Here is a 25,133-nt window from a genome sequence, read left to right as displayed (position 1 = left end):
CCATTCTTGCTGTCTTAACTCCTGGTTGTTGATTGACAAACTGAGATCACCGATGAAACAACCATGAGGGGTTTTCCTGCGAGGAAATCAAATCAAGTCAACTCGATTTTATTTGTATAACAGCAAATAAGTTTATAGCAGCATATCTAAGGGCCAGCCTAAGCAGCCCTAACTATAAGCCTGATCAAAAAAGAAGGCCTTATGTCTGATTTTAAATGTAGAGAGGGGGTCTGCATCCCGGACAGAAACTGGGAGATGGTTCCGCCGGAGGGGAGCCTGACAGCTGAAGGCTCTGGCTTCCATTCTACTTTTAGAGACTCTAGGGATTACAAGTAACCGTGCATCCTGGGAGCGAAGGGTTCCAGCTGGATAATAGGTAACTATGAGCTCTGTCAGATAAAAAGATGTCTGAAGAAGAATTTTAAATTCTATTCTGAATTAGACAGGGAGCCGATGCAGAGAAGCCAGTACAGGAGAGACATGTTCTCTTCTACCAGTTTTAGTCAACATGCAGGGAGCAGTGGTGCGGACCAGCTGGAGAGTCTTTGGGGACTTATTGCTGCAGCCTAATGGGAGGGAGTTGCAGTAAAACAGCCTGGAAGTGACAAAAGCATGGACTAGTTTTTCTGCTTTTTTTTGAGACAGGATGTGTCTGATCTTAGCGATGTTCCCCAAATGAAAGAAAGCAGTCCTGGAGATTTGCTTAATGTGGGCATTAAAGGACAGATCCTGATCAAAGAGGACTCCTAGGTTCCTTACTGTGGTGCTGGGGGCCAGGGTGATGGCATGCAGGGCACCTGTCTCATTAGATAAGGTGTTCCTAAGGTGTTTTGGGCCCAGCACAATAACTTCAGTTTTATCAGAGTTTAATAAAAGAAAATTATGGGTCATCCATGTTTTTATCTCCTTTAGACAGGCCTCCAGTACATCTGTGTATTGTCTGCATAACAGTGAAAAATAATCAAGTGCTTCCTTATAATGTTACCTAGAGGAAGCAGGTATAGGGTGAAGAGGACTGGTCCAAGCTCAGACCCTTGTGGCGGTCTCAGAGGAATAATCGTTAAAAAAGTACAAACTGAGATCAACTGAGTAAATATGGCCGAAACCAGTTTAACAATTTTTCAATGATCATTTCATGTTCATGTTCATTTCAAGTAAGACGTATCGGTATTGGCAATACTAACCCTGTATTCACGTAGTACGGGATCAGCATCAAAGTCCCCCCCCCCCCAGTGACATTACCTAAATGTGGAGAAACATGAATTGACAAACAGGTTATGGTTCCAGGCTTGTCCATCTTAGGTCTGTAGGGCAGCCTCCTGTCTGCAGCTGCCTGCATGAGGCGGGCCTACGGAACATTTTATTTGGGGTTGAAAGCGTATCACAATATCCCGAGTAATCAGGTTCAGCGCTTACGTCAGGCAGGTACAGACGGCTACATCAAGTCGATTTCCAGGAGTTTGTTTAACGTACCCGGCCGTGCACCCCCCCCCCCCCCCTCCGAAAAAACCCGGATTTGCATGATTCACGACATCACCAAAATCCGAAAAATTCACACCCTTGCAGAAGGCAGATACAATTCTACAATTTCATTCGGCAACACGAAAAAGAGGCAGAAAGACTGTCGCTGCAAGACAGATGGTATTTTTAAACTTCGGCCAAGTGACACACTTAACTATGCAGTTTTAACAGGTTGATTAATCATCAGAGTAACAGGAGCCAGCAGGGATGACCAAACTTTTAACGACAGTCACAGGAAATGAAGTCACACGCTTAAAGGAACACGTTCAGTCCACAACTTCTCACATAGGACCCATCACTCATGTCTCAACAACCAGGAAGCAAAGGACCTACAAGTGTGGCACACAGCGCAACACGCCTGAAGCAAGCAGGTGGAAGGACAGCTCAAGATGGAGGTCAACCTGGACTTACTCTTCTTCTTAACATGATGTGCATGATTGGATTGCACAGGCAGTCAAAGAGTGTGATCAAGCTGGGTGTATTGCTGATGAGATCTACTTAAGATAAGGTAATAAGCCCTGTCTTGTCACCAGTTTGATTTGAGACACGTGTCACTCAGCTAGAGTTGGACAATACTCAGGGTTATGCTGTACTTTGACCTGGTTGTTACTTGACTAACTGATATCACTAATATGACAAATGATTTGTCTCACAAGGAACCAAGGGGCGATTGTACACGCTGTGGAGTGTTGCACCTTACACGGGTAGAAGAACAGCTAAAGATGGAGGCTATGAGGCGGTGGAGGTCAGACTGGAGGTTTCCCACGACTTTACTGTGCACGTATGGATTCTTCAGCACGGTTAAACCCCTGGAACCCTTCCTCATCCCATACATGACAGGACCAGACATGAATCTGACAATTGAACAGGTATTTAAAGCATGACTGCATTATCATGAACAAGAAAGAGAATCCAGAAAATAAAGAGAAAACCGATTATGGTATTGCAGACTTTGACTGGAAATCCTCTGATTTATTGATACGAACCAACACAAGCTCTCACCTCAGTGTTTCCTTGTCAGGTTAACAATCAAATTTTCCCGGTGTGGACGTACTCCTACATGGCTATTCTGGTGCCAGTGTTCCTGCTGACTGACTGGCTGCGTTACAAGCCCATGGTGGTGTTTCAGTGTGTATCCCTCCTCACCACCACTGCACTGCTCTTCTGGACAGAAAGCGTACCAGCCATGCAGGCCACACAGTTCTTCTACGGGATGGTGACAGCCAGCGAAGTGGCCTATTTTTCCTACATCTACAGGTGAAAGTGATGCACCACTACCCTCAGATGTAACTTGTTTAAATTCTGTATTCTTGGGGAAAATGTGAATTTTGGATGTGTTATTACAGTGTAATAGATCTGAAAAGGTACAGGAAGGCCACCTCTTACATCCGCGGCATCCAGCTCATGGGGTACACAGTGGGCTATGTGCTCGGCCAGCTGCTCGTCAGCTTCAGCCTCATGTCCTACAACAACATCCTGGTATTTACTCTTGTTCTCACAGTCATCGCCCTCTTCGTATCCCTCCTCCTACCAATGCCACAGCAGAGCATGTTCTTTCATCACGCAAAGACTAAACAGACAATAGCAAGAGAGGGGACACAGGTGGATGTAGGCAGGACCGAAGATGCGACACAACACTCGAGCGCATCAGATATATCCCTGGAAGAACTGGGAGGAGATGGAAAAGGAGGAACATTGCGTAATACAGATATTGGACAGGAAGAAAAGGAGCCTAAGGTGGAGGAGCTTGAGGAGTCTGCTGCTCCTGAGAGCTGTGGCCAAGTTCTCCTCCAACTGTGGAGAGATTTTCTTCAGTGCTACTCGTCCAGACATCTGCTCTACTGGTCAGTGTGGTGGGCGATGGCCACCTGTGGATATAACCAGACTGTAAACTACGTGCAGGTGAGTCACAAATCAAATATCTAATTGACTGTACAGTCACTCAAATCAACAAATGATCTTTCAGATCTTGTCATCAGCAGGCAAAAATGTGTTCATACATACAGGACTTAAACCCCTCAGTTCAAATCAGAGATTCGTGACAGGACAGATGTTCATGAACGAGGCCTGATATGTTTGTCCGTTTGAGCAGGTGACACTCAAGTGTTAAATGTGATCCTTGAAACCTGTGATCCAGTAGTCTCCAACATCTTAAAACTCTAGGCCAATCCCAAAGAACGTACATATTTGGTGTTTCTGTGAGCTTGTATGAGTTTACTGCCTCTGAGCGATCAACCTCTTGTGGGCCTGGCAGGTGCTGTGGGAGCATGTGCAGCCTTCTCAGAACTTCACCATCTACAATGGTGGGGTGGAGGCAGTGTCCACCCTGATGAGTAAGCACTTGCTCTGTATGATTTGATGTGATAAAACCCATTTTCTGAGCTGCAGTTGCCACTGAGTGAGTCCTAACATGTTGTTTAGGTGCAGCAACCGCCTACGGTATCGGCTTCACTGATGCACGATGGGATCAGTGGGGAGAACTGGCCTTGGGTGGTTTCTCTGGACTCGGGGCTGCAGCACTCTTCTTGATGACCTTCATCAGCAACATCTGGGTCTGCTACACTGGTTATGTTGTTTTCAAGTGCCTGTACATGCTGCTGATAACAATAGCCATGTAAGAGCATTATTTTATTTGACTGAAGCGGTTTCCGTTTACCTCGCGTTTCAGACAGGAAAAAGACTAAATTACATTCTATACCTTACTCAGGTACAAGATTGCAGCTGACCTGTCCTTGGAGAGATATGCGCTGGTGTTTGGTGCCAACAACTTTTTAGCATTGACTCTACAGACCATCATCACCTCTGTTGTGGTTGACAGCAGAGGGCTGGGTCTGGCCATCATTCCTCAGGTGAGCCATCTAATAGTGACGGGTCATTCAGGTCTTCTGTAACTGTAGCAGAGGTGTTTCATTAGTCTGTGTTTTGTTCTTTTTTACAGTTCACCATATATGCCAGCTACTTCACCTTCATCGCTGTCGTTTTTTCACTGCTGAGCCTGTTCACCATTTGGAAAGCACAGAGAAGCAGCAGAGAATCAGCCCCTCCAGACCAAAATGACTTCAGCTCTAAAGCCCACAGATTTTGAATACAAGAAAAGTTGCCAACAAAGATTCTCATGGGAACTTTTGGACCTCACCTTGTTCAAGAGGCCCCTTTAAATTACTGACTACAACCATGAAGTTGTTTGTTATATATACATAAAAAACTAATTTACATGATTTTCATACAGCAACATAAATGAATGGTTTGGTCACTTCTTACTTAAAATTCATTTTAATATATATATACTGTATATATTTACACATTAACTTAAAATTCTCTTTAATTCCAAATGTAAGTGGTTGTCAGTTATTCAGCTATCCCTTATGGAAGTGGACGACTGTTCAGAAGCTTTGTGAGAAGGAGGGGGGTCCCCCTGCTCATCCCCGATGCAGCATTCATTCCTTCTTTTGTCGCTTGCCAACAGAACATGCATTCTTTTCTTGAGTGAAAACAGTCTACCTAGAAGTATACTGCAGAAATAAACAGTTTGGTTCTTTACAAACATGGTAACTGGCAGTACCCGTTAGCTTTTCCAAGCAATGATTCTTTAACAAATCTTGTGTGTTCAATACAAATACTGATATGCACAAAAAGCTGATTTCTTAAAAGAAAAATATGTACAGAATTGCAGCATGATGAATGAGATATACTGTTCGCAATAACTTAGTTTTCAGCCAGTGTGGTTATACATTGTGGCTCAGTTGCGGTCGGGCCAATTCACAGGTTAAAGAGAAGAGGGGATCAACCTCTCTCTCTGCACTCACCATCACTTCGTTTCATTGCCAGACAGTGTCATGACTGCCGCACCTCATATTTTTCAGTTTGTGACAAACTAAGAAAATACAAATCCGTACAAACACGGTGGATCTTAAAGCTACTTGCAAAACAAAACAGTGCAATAGGTGCAAGCGCGCCAGTTGTTGACCCTGTAGTGGAGCTGATTGGATGAATCGCTATAAGAAGGGATTCGTTGAAGAGCCTCCTGGGGGATAGTGGGCAGACGGAGCTGCACCCTGGAAGAGAAATGCAAACAATTAACTTTCGAGGAGGAACAATTTAAATTCCCAAGGAAAATTTGTATGAGAAGCAACACTGCAGTAACAGTGAAATCTGCTTAAATGTTTTAAGTGGACATGGACACTTGCACTAGCCCCTTTATTCACCTGTGTACATACATTCCTACAGCATGAAATCAAACCACAGATGTGTCTTACTAACCAGGAAAGGGTTGCTAGAGACCATGGGTCCAGCCATCGCCTGCCCAAAGGGAGTCACAACAGGCTTGGCCTGACCAAAGGCTGAAAATCCTCCACCTGAGAGATGCATAAGAGCACTTGTTGAAGCAATACTTGTTTTGAAGACTTTTTGTGGTTATTCAGTCATGAATAGATAAGAGCAACTGTCTGCCAGAACCATATGCAAGCTTGCGTGTACTAGTTTATCCATGTTGACATGTCTGTATCTAAATGGTCTGCATGCAGAAACACACACCGTTGGGTTGCTGGGGGTATGCTGGAGGCTGAGAGAAGGGCACCTGGCCTGGGAAGGGTTGCTGAAAGGTTCCACTAAAGCTGGTGGGGAGGTTGTACGCTGAAGCATTGCCAAATCCAGCTGGCATACTCATGGAGCCTGTGCCAAACGTGGCTGCAACACAGCAGGGCAGCAGCTGGTTAACAGAGTATGACCAAATAACAGGCGTACAAGAGTTTCCTTCTTATATTTTCAGAATTATAATGAATTTTTCAGGACACACAGGACCTGACACACCACAGAAAATTAGTATGTCTTTGTTTGGAAACACTTTTTGTTAGAAAGCAATTCACTAGAAATGAATGAACAACAAGAGAAAAACAACAAATTAGACACTAAATCTAACATTGCTCTTTGTTTAGTAAAAAACAAAAAAAAACAAAACTGCACAACTTGGTCAGTGATTCAGTGCATTCAACTTTATCAAGCTAAGATCCGCAGAACCCTGGAATGAAAATGTTTCCACAGTTTAAACACTTGCAAGTGCAGTTCAGGATCTGGTAAATGCCGATTAAACACAGTCAATGTCGGCCTTCCAACTAACTAAACATGTGGTAAAGAGGCACCCAGGTTAATTATTCTTCAAATTGAGCGTTATCTGGAAGCCTACATCAAAACAGTCCAATAACCATAATGCAACAAAGCATCACATGACCAAGATAATGCAGTGCAGTGTATTGACGGGAATAATTAGCTTTAATAAACACTTGTCCTCAGAAGATACAACATCACTTTGGTGCTTCTTGCAAACTTTATCTTGGCTACTAGCTTTTACTATTCAATATCCAAGAATCAGAATGGAGAAGGTCACTGTCATTTTAATATTTCTACCACAGAAGAATGTATAACCATTTATGATATTTTATCAAATTAGGCATAGATGACATTGAACTTAGAGAAAATCCCCCTTCCTGCTATTGCTTAACTTACTACTTCAAAAATCCTAACCCAGTACTGGACCCTGTTGTTACAACCTAGACAGGACATGAGGATCAAACTCACATCAAAAAGTGAACTGTGAAATTTTTGTGAGTTGATTTCCTAACCAGTCTATTTAATATTCCTTTGCTACTTCTTCCCTTTCTGACTCCACCTAAGATTTCATCCCAAACTCAACCAGTGAAACAAAAGATTTGTGTGCGTTCTATTTTTAGTGAGATGAGTTAAGTGGGATTCAACTCCACATCCCACGCAGCCATGTCACCAACAGGTCCTCGTACTGTAGCCTGAGGTGACCGCACAAACAGTCAGTGCCAGAGCACCATACTTACCATGATATTTCATCCGAATGAAATTTGGCTCATACTTGTGTCCATCATGGATTTGGGGGAATGAATGAATATTCCTTACTGCATGACGAGCAGCTCCCTCAAACATATAACAATTGTTCCAGTTATAATTTGTCCCACAGGTTTCAGAGTGTTAGGGCTAAGATTAACTCCCCTACATCTGCCTGACACAGTCAATATAGGAAAAAAGATCAGAGGAAGAAGAGGACACCCTGCTCAAGAGGACCGCTCATCCAGCAGGGCAAAGCAATCAGACAAACAACTGAAAACCCCCCTCTGAACCCTCCAGAGGATCTATTTTGTGAACACCAATTGCAACATGATCCATTTCCCGTATTTATAATGGTATATTTAGTTTGTAGAGTCTCATCTACTGGTTGCCTCTTCTTGATCAGGAACTGTTGGACAGTTGGTGCCAAATGTAGCCTGAGAGAAGATCTCCAAACACAATACACTTACTTAGGCACATACTTAATAATTAACCAACTTCCCTGCCCATTAAGTGTGTGGTTCACAAACAGGATTCAAATCTGTGATTACTGCAATCATGGAGTGGGTTGATTAAGAAGTGGTGAACTGTTTCACACACACACACACACACACACACACACACACACACACACACCTGCTGCTGCCACGTTTGCTGCTCTGCTGTTCTGGAATGGGTTGGTAGGTGCTGGAGTGACACCAGCAGCTACAAATGGATTAGTTGACTGGGCTGTTAAGAAGAGGCACAAAGATTAATTACTCCTTATGACAAAAACATAAAAAAAACAACAATATCAGTAAATTTGGGAAAACCTGTTAACACATATGTCCACAATAAATGAGTTGACCTCTTCAACAGCAGTGTAATTCACTTCAACTGGTCTTGGCTAAAATCCTGATGACAAATAACAAATATTGATCTCTCCAAAAAAAAAAAAAAAAAAAAAACCCAAACAAAAACCTACAACTAAATGGTGAAGGTTGAATTAACAAAGGAGTCAAGTTTATCAGATAATGGTAGCCAGAATCCTCATCCTCTCACCAGATCAGAATCCTCCCCCCAAGATAACAAGTCCTCTGTAACGATTTCAAATTAGGAACATTATTTACATAAGACAAACAAAAAAAAAACCTGCTTAAGTTCACTCACCCCCAAAACCTTGAGCCATGCCAGGCAGGGCCTGTTGTGCGTGGGCTGTTGACACTCCAGCATCAGGGCCAAACACACTACAGAGAACCAGAATCACAACACAAGCTCATTGTCAGGGAAACTAGCCACAGACCACCAAACAATCATCGATGAGGAGGGTGAACACTGCAGCTTTGTAGGCCAAGTTGCTTTGGAGAAGAAAAAAAACAAAAACTCACTTTTGTCAGTGAGTTAATTATAAGGGTATTGTAACTGAATTTGGACTAACTGGGTCAGCTCAATAACATATCAAACCTCCTAATTTCAATTATCAGGAGAATGATTCACCCTCAAGTATATTTAGAAAACTAAAACACTGAAAACTAAAATAAAAATCAGCTCATATTTTGTATAAGGAGCCAATACATTATACCTACTTCTCATAAATAATTTCTATAATTCTACATAACTTAATTTCAAACTTTGGACTCCGGGGTAGAGTGGAACGTGCTAATGTGTGACTCACCCTTGTGAGGTGCTTGTGGTATTGTAAACACTACTGGGAGGGGCTGAGGGGCCGAAGACTGTATCCAGCTCAGCTAAAGCAGCATAGCGGTCCCCTCCTGTTGGAACTGCTGGCTGGTTCTGAGGCAAACTACCGACTCCTGCTGCCGCTGCAGCTGAGCTGACCCCACCAGGAATACCGCCTCCTGGAAGAGAAGCACAGAACTGCACTGCCAGGTTCAATCCACATCAAATCACATAATCCAGGATGAACCTTTCTTCAGGTTTTCAGAGACAGAAGCAAAAGAGCCGAAGATAGTTGCCATACTCAACCTATTAAAAGTAATGGGGAATGAATGATCAACCATTAGAAAATGTTCAGGCATCAAAATCCAGTTTGTTATATGAACACAAGAAAGCAGTAATTCAAACTCTGGAGGGCCTAAATTCTACCCATGTGATTTTAAAACTCTGATGAGACAGATCCATAATACCATATGGTCCATATCCAGGCTGGTTCAGGAGCTTTGAGACCAGGAAATAGGGAAAAAAGAAAGAAACACACCCAGGGCACCTCAAAATGAAACAAAACCAGATATAGTCAAGAGCCAGAGATACAGAGTGGGATGCCTGTTATTAAATGTAAATCAGCCCCAACTTTGGAGCAACACTCCTTGTCCCACTGCTAAGGACTTAAAGCTATGGGCTTCATCAAATATTTGCCTTTTTCTTAGTCTACCTCTACCCTTACAGTTAGGATCTATGAAACAGGCTAGCAGGAGAAGTTTACCTTGCTCTGTATTGGCAGAGCTAAACATGTTATCCAGGTCAGCGAGGGCAGCGTATTTATCGGCAGGGACACTAGTACTCTGTACAGCGTCTCTGCCAGCTCCTGTGGAGTTACTCTGGGAGGTAGAACTGAAGGATCCAAAGTCAGCACTACACGATTTGGGGAAGTTGTCAAAATTTGCAAAACTGGTATTTGCTAGTCCCCCTGAGGTGCTACCTGCATGGAAGAGAGAGATTAACAGAGTCATGAGGGGGGCTGGATGTGGGTGACAACATCAACAGGGCTGGGAGGGAGAGAAGTGACTAGTCAAATTTGGGGGTGGAATCAGGCTCTATTGAACAACAAAATTTAAAATAAATAACCTTTTTGAAACTATGGTCACAAAACCTGCATTTACTATGGTTGAGGCATGTGATCTCATCTGAGCTTGATCCATTTTTCGGGCCATATACTAAAAATCTACGTCACAACCACCATTAGCACCCCAGTGCTGTACCGAATAGGCCCTCACTTTTACCAGGAGTTATAGGCGTTACAGATACTGTAATTTGCAATATCACTGATCACTTGTCAACAATTAAAAAAAAACAAAAAGGAAACAGATCAAAAATCCTTTTCAGGCCATGATGTTTCTAGCTTTGTAAATACATCGTTTTCAAACGGTTGTTGGTTTACGCACGTTGAAAAATCTATGGTGATTAAGGCTTACAAATTAAGTAAAGACAGTGTCCCTACACATACAGTATATTGTTAGAGGTACCCACTGCAATTATATTGTAAGAATTCCAGTTGCTGATGTTTGGTCTCTACCTAAAATGTGGGACTTTGCAGACAGAAAACAGGTGCAATATCAATAAATCCATAACCCTGCACCAAATGTCATTCATATTCATTAAATATTTTCTAATAAAAACACATAATAATAATTACCACAATAATAAAATAATAATAATAACAGTTAAAACCTTCAACTACAGATTGCACTGCTTTAACTGACTGATCCCCTACTTGCTTTAGCTTTCACCACTTTGCCTTTGTCAACTCCTTCAAAATCAGACAGGCTCAGAAGAGTGATGGTGAGTGCTAAGATTTGTTATTCTGAATGTTCTCATTGTGTCTGAGAGGGAAAGCTCAGTCTCTGGTCCTGCCCTAGTAGGCTAAAAAACATCTGATTCTGGTCATTGGGGATCGACTGGTGTGTCATTATCCGTATTAACTGCAAGATTATTTCAAATATCAATAAACTAGATCAAGACACAGCAAAATGACTTCTACGATTTTGTCTATTTGAAACAATCTTTCTGTCCATTTGGTCTTTAGTCCACAGTGATTCTCAGTGACTAATCCAAGCTTAGTATCTCCATTTTCATCTCGTGAGATTGTGAAATGTGATTGACAGTTACAGACACTATAAGAGCTACATGCTGGGACACACACCACATCCACATCCAAAGAGAGGAGGATCAGAGTGACTACACGTTAGAGACAATTGTGGGGGGGGTGAAAGCTGTTAGATGGCAAGCCCAGAAAGAGACTTACTGTGTGCACCCTGGAGAGGCAGAGCAGTTGCAAACTCATTCATACTTCGGCTGGATGAGAGCACAGTGAATGCTAGCAGCCAAAATGAATAAAATAAACAAATAAGAATCAAAGAGGGAGGGAGGGAGAGAAGGGGCAATGAGAAAAGTAAAACAAGGTGGAGAAACAAAAGAAGACAAAAAAAACAGCGACTACACCGCAGATAAAGATCAAAAAGCACGATATCAAAAGTGCATCAACAGATGCTGAAGCAAAGGATGAAAGACGCAGGACACAGAATGGAAATCTAAGTCAGATAGTACAGTCAGTCTGTGTCTCTAAGTGAGGGATTACTGTACAAAGCCCTGCGAGAGAGAAGAGCTTTATTCATCAAACTACAGACATCAATGGAAAACAGTGACGCTCCACAACCAGCAGAGGTCACTGAAGTGCGCAAAATTTTCAGAGACTGGGAAAAGGAGGCGTGATACTGTGGGAAAGTCACTGGATTTAGTGAGCGCTCACTGGTCAAGTACTAAGTTTGGATGCCAGACAAATGGGTGCTGGTGAGCAAACGTTCCTTCACGTTCTGAATGGCATATTGTTGCATGGTATCACGGAAAATATGGACTACAGGTGAGATGAAAACACATGTAAACACCTACAGAGTGAAATTACAGTTTGCTCCCATGGGAGAAGTATACAACAGTGAGGTGGCTACAGTCAGAAAATACCAATTGCCACAAAAATTGATGATATCATCAGACAAAGCCTTCTGCATGTTCTTGCCAGCATTCAGTCTTCTGAATCCTTGCTCATTCTAATTATAGAAAAACTAATCTTGCCATCTAATATGTGATTTAAAGTCCCTCAGTGAAACACAACAAGCTCAACAAATCCTTGACAAATCAATCTGTCCTGCTGCTGAACTACAATCAATGTTCAGATTTCTGAGGGTGTATGATTATCATGTACCACTTGTGTTTCTTGTGCAACCAATTATTTAAACTGTGCTAAATTCAATTTATTAAACAGTGCTGCCCAAGCTTGCTTAATTAATGTCTACGTTAACAGACTATAAAGTTGGTTTGTGTTTGGTAAGGTCTGTATCAAGACAGCAGCTACAAATTATTTGATGCAGGAAAACACCTCGTGTGATGCATGTATCAAAGACTATCCTATAAAATTAAAATCATAGAAATATACATCCTCAACGTCCGTGTGTTTGTGTATATACCTGGGCTGTACCCGACTTTGAAGTTCGGAGTCAACTTGGCTATGGTTGTCCAATGTGATACTCTGACTATGACCATTTTGAAATGCTGTCAGAGAGGTGAGCTCCTGCATGTGGGGACAGCTAACGTCCTCGTCTCCAGCCATCAGCCAAGACCACAACAGCTTAACGTTAGGTTGGAAAATGTTGGCTTTAGTAGTCGTACAACTACAGCGGCAGTATTCCTCTCCTTCAGAATACTCTGAACTCTACATTAAAAATTTCATTTGACTCTGGGTTTTCTCAACTATTGATTCAATCCATCAGGTTTTGGGAGGCAGCCATGGTATATACTCCACACAGAAACCTGCAAGCTCAGACAAGCTAATATCTTTATGTTAGAGTTTATGCACATGTGCTCTTTTTCCAACAAAGGAAACTTTCTCTACCTGTATTTGAGGGTTGGAATGGGGCTTGGGGTGTGGGAGGGAAACCACCTGTTGACCCAGGAGTGCTCCCGAATGCATCAAAATTAGCAAAGTCTGCATTTGCGTTGGCATTCTGTGCTGCTGGAGATGATGTCAGGATGAGGTTCAGACAGACAGATGAACAAAAAAGACAATGAGAGGAGAATGGACTTTAACATATGAAAAAACAAAAGACACGGATGAGAGACAGCGGACACAAACACAATGGATTATGTGCTAGATATGACAGCTAATCACAATGCGGGTGACATCTAACTATAAAACGCAGCGCAGCTTCTAAGGCAGGGAACACATATAAGTGAGCACTCTGTATCACAGATGAATCAAGTTGTACATCTGTTCTTGTGGCTACTCCTGCAGATGTGGTATTGATGCCACTTTAGTCACTGCATTAGAATGAGTCTGATGGCTCTTTAGGGGGAAATGATGAGAGAACAATATCCTCCATGGGAAGCAAACACTAAGAGCCTTCTGTTACAAGTGTTCGTAACCTTGGAAATACGTCTGACCTTTGCACCTCGGATACATCTCCATAACATATGGCCATGTTTTGACTTAAAGGAGGTACATGGCTGCTGATGTTTGACCGATTCAGCATGATTGTGAACCTTTGTCTGAGTCAAGGCTGTTAATTACACCACAGCTGCAGTCAGCGTGCAGCTGCCTCTTTAAGGACCTACTGTAAAACACTTAAAATAGATGCAGCCAAACTCTAGGTCATAATATATCATACTGTCCTCACTAAAACTGGTGCTCTTGCATTCATGCTCAAAACAGATTTTAATTTGTTTTTAGGCACAATTTATCACATTTCTTCTTCTTGCAACTAGGGGGATTTTCTCCACAAAATCAAACTACAGCAAGAAAGCAAATTACTGAAAGAAAACATCCCTGCTTCAACACTAAAATACACTTCAGATCTTCGTAGCATTACTACTTTATCTCTCAGTACATCTCATTTTCTCAACTGCTCAAATCCACGACAGAGTTCAAACTTTAAAAAATAAAACACACACACTAATATTTTCACGTTGCCTCAGATGTGATAACACTTAGCAATTTATTTTTATCATCCATCATTTGTCTCTTACTTGTGTGGCTGTTGAAATGTGCAAAGTTGGCAAAACTGGAGCTGGCGCCTGTGCTCATGTTGGGTGGGGCAGCAAAGATGTCTCCACCCAGGTCACTGAGGAGGTCAAACTTCTTGTCATGGAACTGCTGCTGATGGGTTTGTCCGCGGCTAACCACTGGAGACTGAGAGACAAGAGATATATTTGAAAATCCTGCACACACCTGTTGGTTAATATGTAATAATATATGCATATTACCTCATCACTATGGAAAACAAGAGCAAGGCAACATGAGGAGAGACACAGGTGGGGCCTCAGGCTATCTATCTGTCATGATGCATGCACTCATGCACTTGCAGTGTTTTTAGGTGGGCCTCGATGAAACAAAACAATGCAACATCCCCGCAATAAATGCCCCTTTATGACAATAAAAATCAGTATTTAATAACTGCTGTTGGATCATCCACATAGTTTGTGAGTGTAAAAGCATTAGCGAGGGAAGATTTATCCTAGAGGATGGATCTGGATGTTGATAATGCTGAAAGTGATTAAAATAATTAAGCTTGAAAATAAGGGCTCAGTCCACCGGTTTAGAATAAAAGTTAAAATTTCCAAGATAATTTATTTGGGGTATTTCTAGCAACTACTTACTACTTACCAACTTACCAGCCCCTGATGTTTAACCAAAACTCACTGAGCATGTGTAGGTTAGTGTGTACTTCATAAATCTCACCTGATTAGGAGGGGTGTTCTTGTTGAGGTGTATGGAGGGGACTGACTCCCCCAGCAGGGACTTGAGAGGTCGGACCTCTGGGGTGCTGCTGGTGCTGCTGTTTGAGGAACCAGAGATGGAAGCATGGACTGATGCTACAACCTTGGCCTGCTCAGGAGGCACATACCTAGGAAGCAGCACACACAACCAAACAGTCTAAAAACATCTATCCAACATGCCCCTCATGAGATTGCCCAGATGGGTTGACTATGGGACATTAAGGGACTCCAAACAGGGCCCATACTGGGAGAATGAAGCCCCCCAGGACCATTATCGGTTTCTATACCATGTGGGCCTTAACACCAACCCACTCAGAGCATCGTCAAAGCCCAGTTGAAGCCCACCTACTCCTTGTAAAGACCCTGTTAGCCAACTGTAAACTTTTCCCAAGATAAATGTAACAAACAGAGTGTCACATTTTAATGTCAAATATTAAGGCAGCGTTAACAAATTAGGCTTTTCAAACTGACAGCTTTTTGATTAAGCACCAACAGTTAATAACCAACAGTTGATTTTTATTACTAGTGCTATAACTGTGCATGACGAGAGTGAGAATCTCTGCAGCAGGAAGCGAAATGTATCGACATGCACTTGTGATCTTTTACTTTTGGTTAGACAGAAGCCGAGACGACTACAGAAACAGTACTACGGTACTTATCTGTAATGATGTGGTAATCTCACTTTCTTTCACTTAAATAACTACTCTTATTAGTCATCATACTCAACGGTAAAAATCAAGTAACAAAAACAATTAGCCAACTGTATTCCTCTTCTATGGCTGCCAATACTGCAAAGAAAGTATTTCTTCAGAACACTATGATGACACAGTGAAGATGTCCTTTTGGGTATAAAATGTCAAGCACAACATTTTATTCCGTTACAATTTTGTATCAGAATGACCTTAACCCTCATCTTTGACTTCAATTGATTATATGTACCAAAATTCCTACAAGGGGTTCTTGAGTTATCATGTTCACACCAATAGCAGACTGAGTGCCAAAATGTTTTTTGAGCACCACCTCTATCATTGCAAATGAATACATGTGCAGGAGTTTCTGTTTTCTCCACTGCAGCTGACCTGTGGTTTTCTCTGACACACCTGTCACTCTGCAGGTGTACAAAAGCTTTACCTCTTGCAAGCAGACAACCTGAAACCATAATGCCTCTGGCCACAGCTGACTTCAGCATGGAGACATAAAACACAAAGCTACAAGTTGGTTCACGGCCAGAGAAGTGATTCTCCTACTAATAAAAGTGACTTACCATCGCTTCTTCTCATACTTGTCTTGAAGAAATTCTTTGACTTTCTGTGGTTCTCTGAAGTCTGGTACTGAGGAGGTTTTGTCATCATACAGGCCAAGCCAGATCTGTTTACATGCCTAAAACATAGGGAGAAATATTTTTGCAGCACACACGACGACAAATATACAGTAAATGTATCATACGGTATGTATCATACCAATGAATATCTGTGGAGTTGACATGCAGGTCAGATGCTCTTTTGGAAGCCAAAGTTAATCCAAGCAAAATGGCATGAACCATAATTGTAGGACAGGTCTCTAACCCACAGCACACCCAAAGACTGACTTGCGTCTTACGCGACTTGACTTAAATACATCTTAGCTTGCCAGCTTTGGTGTTCAAGAGTCAAACATGAGTTGGCCCCATGTTCTGAAACACACACTGAACATGATTACTTGTTTGGAATCATGCCAAGTCCCACAGCTCTCTGTTCTGTTTAAAAAAAATTTTTTTTTTTTTTTTTAGACAACATTCCTTAAGTATTTGCCTAATCCCGTAAAGTCAGATTTATAGAGTGCCTGCTTCGTAATTGCTGCTGCATTGTAGCTGGAGGTATGGCGCTGCACAATCATGGCTTGTATACTACACAATCACACAGATACATGCACTTCTACTGATGTTATTTCTTTGGCGGGTTTTGGTACACATGCACACAAGCACGCATGCACACACGCACACACTCTTGTTTGCATCTATGTCAAGTACTCTCTGTGGACAGAATAAAAGCTAATTGAAGAGAGTAGTATTTATATAACAGATGTGAAGGATACGTGCCTCAGCTCTAACCTTGAGTCTCCTGTAGGTCTTCCTGCCTGCCACTTTGCTACAGCTTTTAATAGGCGCCGCTTCCCAGGTGGCATTGCTTTATTTCATAGTCCGCTTACCAGAAATGACTCCTGGATGATGATGCACTTTGGTTCCTCTGTGCACCTCGCAGCAGTGGAACTATCTGATCTAAATGTGATCTCATTAGTGCTCTGCGATGTACTTAAGGATATCATCACAATAAACGCAATATCGTACATGTATATTCATCAAATGTCGCTCCCATTGCTACTGCATGCTAATTATTTCAAGTAGGGAAAGAATCAATGTCTTAAAGCTTCAATTGCTGGCCCTGGATCAGTACTTACTCCAATTAAAAAGTAAAGACTGAAACAACTTCCAGTTCGAGGACATCTTGAAGTGTTGGAATGTTATAGGCCCATGGGAAAAGTCAGTTCTTTCTCTATTAAAGTTTCCTGAAATATTAAGGGCCAGAGCTCCCACAATGATTAAAATAGTGGACTGACAAAAAAATAATTTAAATATAGCAGTAAAATGGATAAAATAACTAGGATACTCATATGACTGCAACACTTAGACAGGCAAACGTTAAAAAGTTGGGTTTTTACAATAAGACCAGTGTCTTCTAATGAAATTTTGGTCACTTGAAATAACACACCACAGTCATTAATGGTGGAAATTTAAAATAACCATACATAACTACATGACATTTTCAATTTGGAACTGCCATACAACCCAAAACTCTGATGATACCTACCATCTAGCTTTCAAACTAAAATAACACTCCCCAAGCTAAATAATACATGAGACTCTAATAAAGACTCTTGATATATAATAGATGGGTGACATATGTAAGACAGAACCATGATGGCCAGTTTGAGAGTCAAACATACTGAGCCGGTGCAAATATTCCCCTCAATCTTCATCAACAGTTATCATACCTACCTCATTGCCATGTTTCTGTAGAAACTCGATTTCTTGTTGTGTGAAGGTTGTCATGGAGATGGACTTGACTCTGTTGGGTGGATTTAGTCCTCGTCTGTAGGTGGAGAAATGGAAATGGATATCAATTCATTTTCAAGACACTGAACATGAAAATATCATCTGTCAATGATCCAAAAAAATAAAAAGACTTTAAAAAGACAAGCAAAAGCAAATGTGGCTTTTAACAAGGTATGAATGAGCAAAACTGGTGCTCTAATTTCCACTGTGGTAGGTTCTTATGTTCATGCATCAGACGTGCAAACCACACCTGCTTTCATGAGATGGAGAATTTAAACCACAGAACAGGCAGATGCTTTCCCCTGCAGTTCCCATATTTCGCATCTCATGTCTTTTTTTTCCCCCTTCCACCCTCCAAGAGCTGCAGATGAGAAGAGAAAGTGCAACTTGCCACTGTGCACTGTTGCTGCAGGCAAAAAGCAGTTTTATCCATGTGCAAATGCAAAAATGACACCTAAAATGAACACTACAGTCTAAGTACATCTGCTCCTGGTAGAAAAAAAACAAAAAAACAAAAAACAGAAGACAAGTGTGTGAGAGAGTGTCTCTAAATAGTTATTGATTGCATTGAGGTGAAAGAACAAGTGAGCTGCCTGAATGTAGAAACTGCCAATACCGAATAATGCCCATTAGCCAACGTGACCCTTGCTCACAAGGTCACAGCTTACACCACAGCAGCCAAAATTCAAAATTCCTGTTTACTGTAATAGTTGAACAGACCCATAAATGGGCTTTTATATTTAGCTCCCAGCCTGCTTTGCCAGAGTATTATTCCTGGACTTACTAAGAGGTGAAAATTAATGTAGTGGTGGGTTTCAAGGTCACCGCCTGCTTTGTCTATGAAGCTGACTAATCAGCATTTAGCCTGCAAGCACAATAACATAAGTTCGCTGCTGTGCACCAAAGTCATCAGAATGACGAAAAAACATTGCTGCTTGACAGTCAAACACAGAATTGTGGAGAGGCTCTCCATTCTCACATAACTTGTAAAACCTCACCAGGGAAATGACTTATTAATCTAATGTCCAAATATGAATCACTGACAGATCTGAAATCACGTAAGAAAACCGTCTACTAAGGCAGAAAAAGCACGGGAAACTTTTCTCAAATAAATTCCGTAGGCAGGGGCTGATTATCATACAGGCATCTGGACAAAACATTTCTTGCTGAGAAAATATTTCAACGTAAACTAAAGTTAAAATACTTTACTAGTACAAACCAAAAACGCGCCAACAATAGAAGCATGTGTTTGAGAATAATGCACATTGGATACTGTTTAACTTTCTGTAAACTAATCCACACAAAACTCTATTGGGAATGTGAGCCACAGTGTCACAATTACAATGTCATACACACAGTGGAGTCTTGAGGCAGAGAAATACTAGACAGGACTGATAAATAATTTACTGCAGTTAACATGTCCTCATCTCCACCCATCAGCCAATATATGAGCCCATTCCTCTGCAAAATGTTACAAGGTAGCATCAAATTACTCCGTAGTTGAATGTTAGGGGTGGGTCATCATTTTCGAATAACTAAAAATTCATTACATTATAAAAATGTGAAAATAAAAAGGCAGAGACAGGAAAATGCCTTCATGTTACCATTTTTAACATGCAGAGGAAGATCCACAAGAAGAAACTGCTGCATCAAATGATTCAGTCATCATTTTGTCTCTTCAACGAATTTAATATTCATTTTCATTCCGTTAAACCATTTCTTGATTTCACTTCCCCAAATGCAAAGGTTTGTTTCTTTTCCACAAATATTAATACTTGAGACTCCTGTGTTCTGAGGCTGTTCATCTATTTTTCAGATCTTAAAGTCAAGGGAAAGGATTCTAAAAAACAGGCAATACAATTGTGTAAATAAAAAATGTACACATAAGTTGAGGGTGTGTGTATGAGCTCGTGTGTGTTTTCAGCGCCTTGAGGTAAGTGGGTGATCAGATCCTAGTCTTGTGAAGATTAAACTAGGTCAATTTGTGGGAGAAAGTTCCATTGCCCTTAAGGTCTAAATGTGATAGCGGCATCTTCTGGGCCCGATTGTCCTGTTCCGACTTTGTTTTTGCAATGAAACTGGTGTTATCAGGGTCACCTTTAGTCCAAGAACTGTAATTTTCCATATATCTAACATTCCCAACCAACTGCCATTTCCACTTAACAAAGCAACATGAATTAAGATTTATCTTTCCGGGAAGAATAAAACGAGAGCAGTAATTTGTAATTAATCATTTTTTAACCTTCATACATCACAACATTCTATTGATAAAAATCAGTTAAGATCGATAATTTATTCAAACCCCTGTGCAGCACAGTCAACCAGACCCATATTGCACAGTAAAATAGTTATGACCTTGTTTCTAGTCTACTGTACATCAGACCAGCTCAGCTTCTTCATTTGCATACGGTCACTGCTCCAGGCTGAGAGAAACTGGCAACATGAAGTCTCAACAGAGAGAGGAGGCTCTGCACCATCCCTCATGTTGCTGTTCAAAGTCTCTTTACATACTTTGGTTCTGATTCCTTTTGTAAAAAGGAAAAAAAAAAATCTTTGGGTTCATAATTCGCTCTGTAATTTAGAATTTATGTTAATTTCTCACCCTAAGGGGGCTTTACAGATACTGCACCTCCCTCAGAAACTAACACTCAGGAAACACGGAGAGACAAACATGCCCAGGTTTACTCTTCAACTCATGTGTGTTAAAACTCAGCTGGTTCTACAGGGTGCTGGTATCAGACGGCCTCCACTGTTACAGCCCAGTCACTGTTTGAGTCCTGCTTACTCAGGAACACACAAGCCAAGTGGGGTTACTTCCTGCCATGGGCAATTATCCGAAAGACACATTGTGAGAGGAGTTCCTCCTGGGAAGGCCTCCACCTTCATCAGGAATGTGTTTACATAGCAGATTCCAACTCCACCTATTAAACAACCACAACTAAAGGATAATGTATGTTAAGAGGTAGGTGGTCATCGTCCCCCTCTAATGACCCCCACACAACAATCACTGTCAAAATGAGACATGAGAAAACCTTGGTTATCTTGGTCTTCCTTCAGTGCATTCCAGTCACGTGCACACCTTAACTGCACCATGAAGACCTTCTGCTCTTCTAAGCATTTGCAACATGGAAAGCAGTCTAACTGCTGAAAGACGCACACTCATGCTTCCAGCAAGTTGGCAAACTTGTATGCACTTGTCTTGTTTCAATTTTTTTTTTTTTTAAAAAAGGAGGGAAAAAAAATGTAGTCCCAACATTCTGGAGGGAAACTATTATGTAGGGCATAAGGATGCAATGTTTCTGTGTGTCTTCAGTTAACAGTCTGACTTTATACACTGGGCTGCCCAAGTTAGGGCACACGGGCCAAACTCAGCCAGACAAGGGTTTGATTTAGCCTGCTGTAAGTAAAACACATATCAATAAATAAGTAATCCAGCTAATCAAAAACATAATCATTGTTTATGCTGTTTTCTATACATTTGTATAACCCTTAACTGTGAATAATAATCTTATCAAGTAGCAGAGTGACATTTTGCACAGGAGGTCAGTTTGACTGCGGAGAAGAAAGTAAAATAAGGATGAGAAAGAAAAGAATAGAATAGAAAACCCTTTTAACATCATTCATGATCAAAAGACAGTGGTAGGCAGATAAAAGGCATTAGGAGAGCACATTATGTGTTTGCTCTTGGTCTGACTTCTGCCCCCTGCTCTGAACTAAAGAAATCTGAATGGAACGTATTCTATTAGCATCTCATGTTAACACTGTATCTGAATCATTGTCTTATGTCGAATGAGTTTAAGACTTGGATTATTGCAGCCAATTAAAGCCCAATGTATCCCTACGTAAACGTCTGTGTTGAGGTATTGTCCCTTGAAGAGGCAAGTGAAGCAAGTCCTACTCTTCTTAAATTTAATACAATGTTGAGATGGGAAGCAGATCAAGTCTGAGCATGTATCTTGTGGCGCTTCCTCACAGTGCCAACTTCCTTTCTGCTCTGGAATCCAAAAGAGGAGCGAGAGCAAAACAGTGACCTCTCTACTGCTTCCCGTTGCACATAAACATCACATGCTGCTGAAGCTGCACAGAAAGCCATACAACTTCCTGACACCATGGTCACACCAGGCAGCATACATACTGCAGGCTGTCAGCATTGTTTTCAGACTCATAAGATTCAGCTAGGATGACTTGTGACATTCCAATTCCCCTGAATATTTTCACTCAAAATTAAGGGAGAGAGACATTGTGAGAAGAGTTTGGTTGGGATGGATAGTAATGGTTATAAAAGAACACAATTAACTCACATTACAGACTTTAATACCATAGGGCAAGCAGATGGGATATTCAGACTGCAGTCCCTGCAGACCCACTAGTGAAGTGAAATGGAGGGCAAACTCTACCCATCAGCAAACATGCAAATAATCTCTTTTTTTTCCCCCCATGAAACAGCAAATGACCTTCATGTAGAGAGCAGAGACAGCTAAAAGATTAAAAACACAAACACTGTCCAAACAAGAGCTCTAACTTCGGTAATGTCTTTGATTAGTACAATCAGTCATTAGAGGCAGGAGAATAAACATGCAAAAAGGGAGTTTTGTTTTTAGAACATGATCAGAGTAAGCACAAACCATGAATGGGGAGTGACAGGGTGATTGCCATAGAACATTAAGGAAGGACATGCAAGTTGATGACTGTGTGAATGAGTAGAACAGGAAGCACAAATGAACAGCTAATTGAGTTTCCAGATAATCACCCAATTTGCTTTCCTCAAAGGATTTCAGTGAAAAAGGTTTGTGATAAATACAAATATGCTGCAGGTTTGTCAAAAAAACAACCAACCATGAACCATTGATGAGAAGGGATGGGTTACACCAGAGAAAAGCATGCATCACTACAAGTTCTTATAGCCAGTTTTTTGGGGGTTTTTTGGACAGTTGGTCTGTTAATAAGTTGGTTTCCTATTTGACGGAAAGCAAAGTGATCCCCAAAAGCATTCATGGAATATTTCCTCTGCACTACTTGTCTGAAGTATATTGTCCAACAGACCACAAAAGCTTTACATTATACTTAGTCGATGTGTAGCTCTTCCTGGTTGTTACCATTACATATAAACAACAATGCAAATCCTTTTAACATGTAATATTTAATCGTTGAATTGACCCAAGATATCTTTAGCTGGATAGGAAGAAAGAGAGCGCTTCACTAATCCCAAATCCCAAGCTGCAGATGGTTACACAACTGCACAGCAAAGCTTTGACTAGCACAAATGCTATCTACAGTCACAACAAAAGTGTCATTACTGCGCATAGGGTTTTTAAGCTGTTACTGAATTTAGTATCAGGTTATCTACTAACAGGAGTGATAGTTGATGAGCGACAGAAAAGTGAAAGGCTTGTCAGCGTGACCTGGGTTTGATTTAGAAACCAGAGACAAATGTAGAGGGTTGGGGGTTTTGGTCTTCGTCAAACTCGTAAGGCTGGGCTGCACAATTACTCAAAAAACAAGTACAAATGACATCACTGCCTACTTTAGTTTTAAATGTCAGGAAGTTGCAATATTAGTTGAAGGTTAACTGTGTCAGATACCATTTTAAATTCAATACTGTTGTGCTGCAACGATGCATGGCCTGTTCATAACATTCTACAGATTTTTCTGATGCAGGAATTGCACCGTTTTCGTTCTGATGGTCTTTCCCAACAGTTACAATAATGAAGAGTATGATGATACAGAAATTGGCATCTACCCTGATACTGAGAGTCACGCTTGCAATATTGCATGCTATGTTCATCTGTTGAATCACAAGCTGGGTTATAGTGTCATGACGGAAATATGGACCACTAATTTGAAAGCAACCTATGACTAGAGTTCCTTTTTTCATCTTTTGACACTGTATAGGCCCAGGGAAGTTCTGTTTTTCAATTAGAATTAAAAAAATACTTCTCTCTCTCTCTCTCTCTCTCTCTCTCTCTCTCTCTCTCTCTCTCTCTCTCTCTCTCTCTCTATATATATATATATATATATATATATATATATACATATACATATACATATACATATACATATATACTTCTCATATATATACATACATACATACATACACACACAGTGAGTTGGAATAAACGCCACATATGATGATGACACGGAGGACGATATTGCATGATCCCACACTTCTCAAAAAGAGACCTCACACACCCAGTCGGCTTCCATGATTTCATATGTCGCAACACCTTGGACTCAAATACAGAAGTAGTATTTTTGAATTAAAAAACTACAATAAATGAATTGGTGGATATAAAATTAAATTGAATAAGGAAATATACGTCTGTTATTAATTTTAATATTATTATCCGTTTTAATGAGGGGTGCCTCATGACCAAGCTAGCTCAGTTCCGCGGTGGTGCTTTCTACCATTACCAGCAACTGGTAGTAACAGCTGGCTAGTGGTCTTATCTGATGACCTAGCTTGCAACTGTCAAATAAGTTCACCGGCTAGCACTGGGGGCTAAAGTTGTAGCGAGGGGTTGCTAATGTTCCATGCAGAACACTGACACCTCCGAGCACCCCGCCCAGTACTGCAAAAACAATGACAGAACAACTAAACTCACACTGACACTCTGGAGCATGTACCGTTAGCTAGCGCTAGTAGGGCTAGCCGCTTAGCTGAGGGTAAATTCGGCAAAACGCTCGCTGCCGTGTGCGCCATGTCTATGCTAAGGTCATGCAGTAACTTCATACTTACAGGATGCCAGAGCAGGACGTGCAGACGAAGGAGCCCACCGTCATGTTGGCATAGGTTGGGCCCCGCTGGTCGCAGTCAAAGCACTTTCTGTTGGCAGGCAAACTCGTCATTTCTCTAAGCATCTTCAGGTGTTTCTCCTCTTGCTTACGTTTCGCACTCGCCGCCATGGTGAGGGATATGCAACAGAATTAAAGAGTACAGGGGAAGTCTGGGCGCTAGGCTACAACTAAAACAAAGGGTTGTGCTTTTTTCTTTTTTTTTTGAACGCTTGCCGACCCGTGTTACCGTTAGGGAGGGAGAGGGTAGGTAGCTCCGTTGTCAGGGCGGCCTCGCGACTCCTCGAACAAGGAGTTTGAGGCGGACCACGTCTGTGATCTGATCAAGAGAGTACACCTCTTGTACTTCCGGTTTCGTAGACTTCCCCCAACGCACACTTTTTTGGGGGCTTCTTTC

The 25,133-nt window shown here is 41.4% G+C and overlaps 2 protein-coding genes across 9 annotated transcripts; one reads left to right on the top strand and one right to left on the bottom strand.

Moving 5' to 3' along the window:
* The first annotated feature begins 275 nt into the window (after window positions 1-275).
* On the top strand, window positions 276-5,150 carry slc19a3a (solute carrier family 19 member 3a). Its single transcript, XM_086215642.1, has 9 exons — window positions 276-376; window positions 1,839-2,029; window positions 2,178-2,390; window positions 2,543-2,778; window positions 2,868-3,423; window positions 3,776-3,854; window positions 3,943-4,135; window positions 4,229-4,370; window positions 4,460-5,150. The coding sequence occupies exons 3-9, from the start codon at window positions 2,244-2,246 to the stop codon at window positions 4,604-4,606; spliced, it is 1,500 nt and encodes a 499-aa protein (XP_086071768.1). The 5' UTR covers window positions 276-376; window positions 1,839-2,029; window positions 2,178-2,243; the 3' UTR covers window positions 4,607-5,150.
* On the bottom strand, window positions 4,653-25,064 carry agfg1a (ArfGAP with FG repeats 1a). 8 transcript variants are annotated; one of them, XM_086215635.1, is made up of 14 exons: window positions 24,681-25,064; window positions 17,888-17,981; window positions 16,118-16,233; window positions 14,816-14,981; window positions 14,104-14,266; window positions 12,974-13,090; window positions 11,333-11,404; window positions 9,794-10,009; window positions 9,026-9,209; window positions 8,521-8,597; window positions 8,008-8,100; window positions 6,055-6,207; window positions 5,782-5,876; window positions 4,653-5,576 (listed from the first exon to the last, which is right to left on the bottom strand). In XM_086215635.1, the coding sequence occupies exons 1-14, from the start codon at window positions 24,845-24,847 to the stop codon at window positions 5,517-5,519; spliced, it is 1,773 nt and encodes a 590-aa protein (XP_086071761.1). In that variant the 5' UTR covers window positions 24,848-25,064; the 3' UTR covers window positions 4,653-5,516. The 8 variants fall into 8 exon arrangements, with proteins under 8 accessions (XP_086071761.1, XP_086071760.1, XP_086071764.1 ...); XM_086215634.1 differs by having other exon boundaries at window positions 4,654-5,576; window positions 12,974-13,093; XM_086215638.1 differs by lacking the exon at window positions 12,974-13,090 and having other exon boundaries at window positions 4,655-5,576.
* Between the last annotated feature and the right edge of the window lie 69 nt (window positions 25,065-25,133).

The sequence above is a fragment of the Aulostomus chinensis genome, chromosome 10 (genome assembly GCF_037954235.1).
Source record: "Aulostomus chinensis isolate RoL2024-O1b breed Wild chromosome 10, RoL_Achi_v1.0, whole genome shotgun sequence".
NCBI classification, from domain to species: Eukaryota; Metazoa; Chordata; class Actinopteri; order Syngnathiformes; family Aulostomidae; genus Aulostomus; species Aulostomus chinensis.
This window is presented reverse-complemented; position numbering and strand designations above follow the sequence as displayed.

Excerpts from the sequence above, each read along its gene's own strand:
- slc19a3a (XM_086215642.1), top strand. The coding sequence starts at position 2,244 with ATGGAGGCTATGAGGCGGTGGAGGTCAGACTGGAGGTTTCCCACGACT. Across the intron at positions 4,136-4,228 it reads CTGCTGATAACAATAGCCAT|GTACAAGATTGCAGCTGACC; the intron begins GTAAGAGCATTA and ends TACCTTACTCAG. Across the intron at positions 4,371-4,459 it reads GTCTGGCCATCATTCCTCAG|TTCACCATATATGCCAGCTA; the intron begins GTGAGCCATCTA and ends TCTTTTTTACAG.
- agfg1a (XM_086215634.1), bottom strand. The coding sequence starts at position 24,847 with ATGGCGGCGAGTGCGAAACGTAAGCAAGAGGAGAAACACCTGAAGATG. Across the intron at positions 17,982-24,680 it reads ACGTCCTGCTCTGGCATCCT|ACGAGGACTAAATCCACCCA; the intron begins GTAAGTATGAAG and ends CTCCACCTACAG. Across the intron at positions 14,267-14,815 it reads AGAACACCCCTCCTAATCAG|TCTCCAGTGGTTAGCCGCGG; the intron begins GTGAGATTTATG and ends CTTGTCTCTCAG.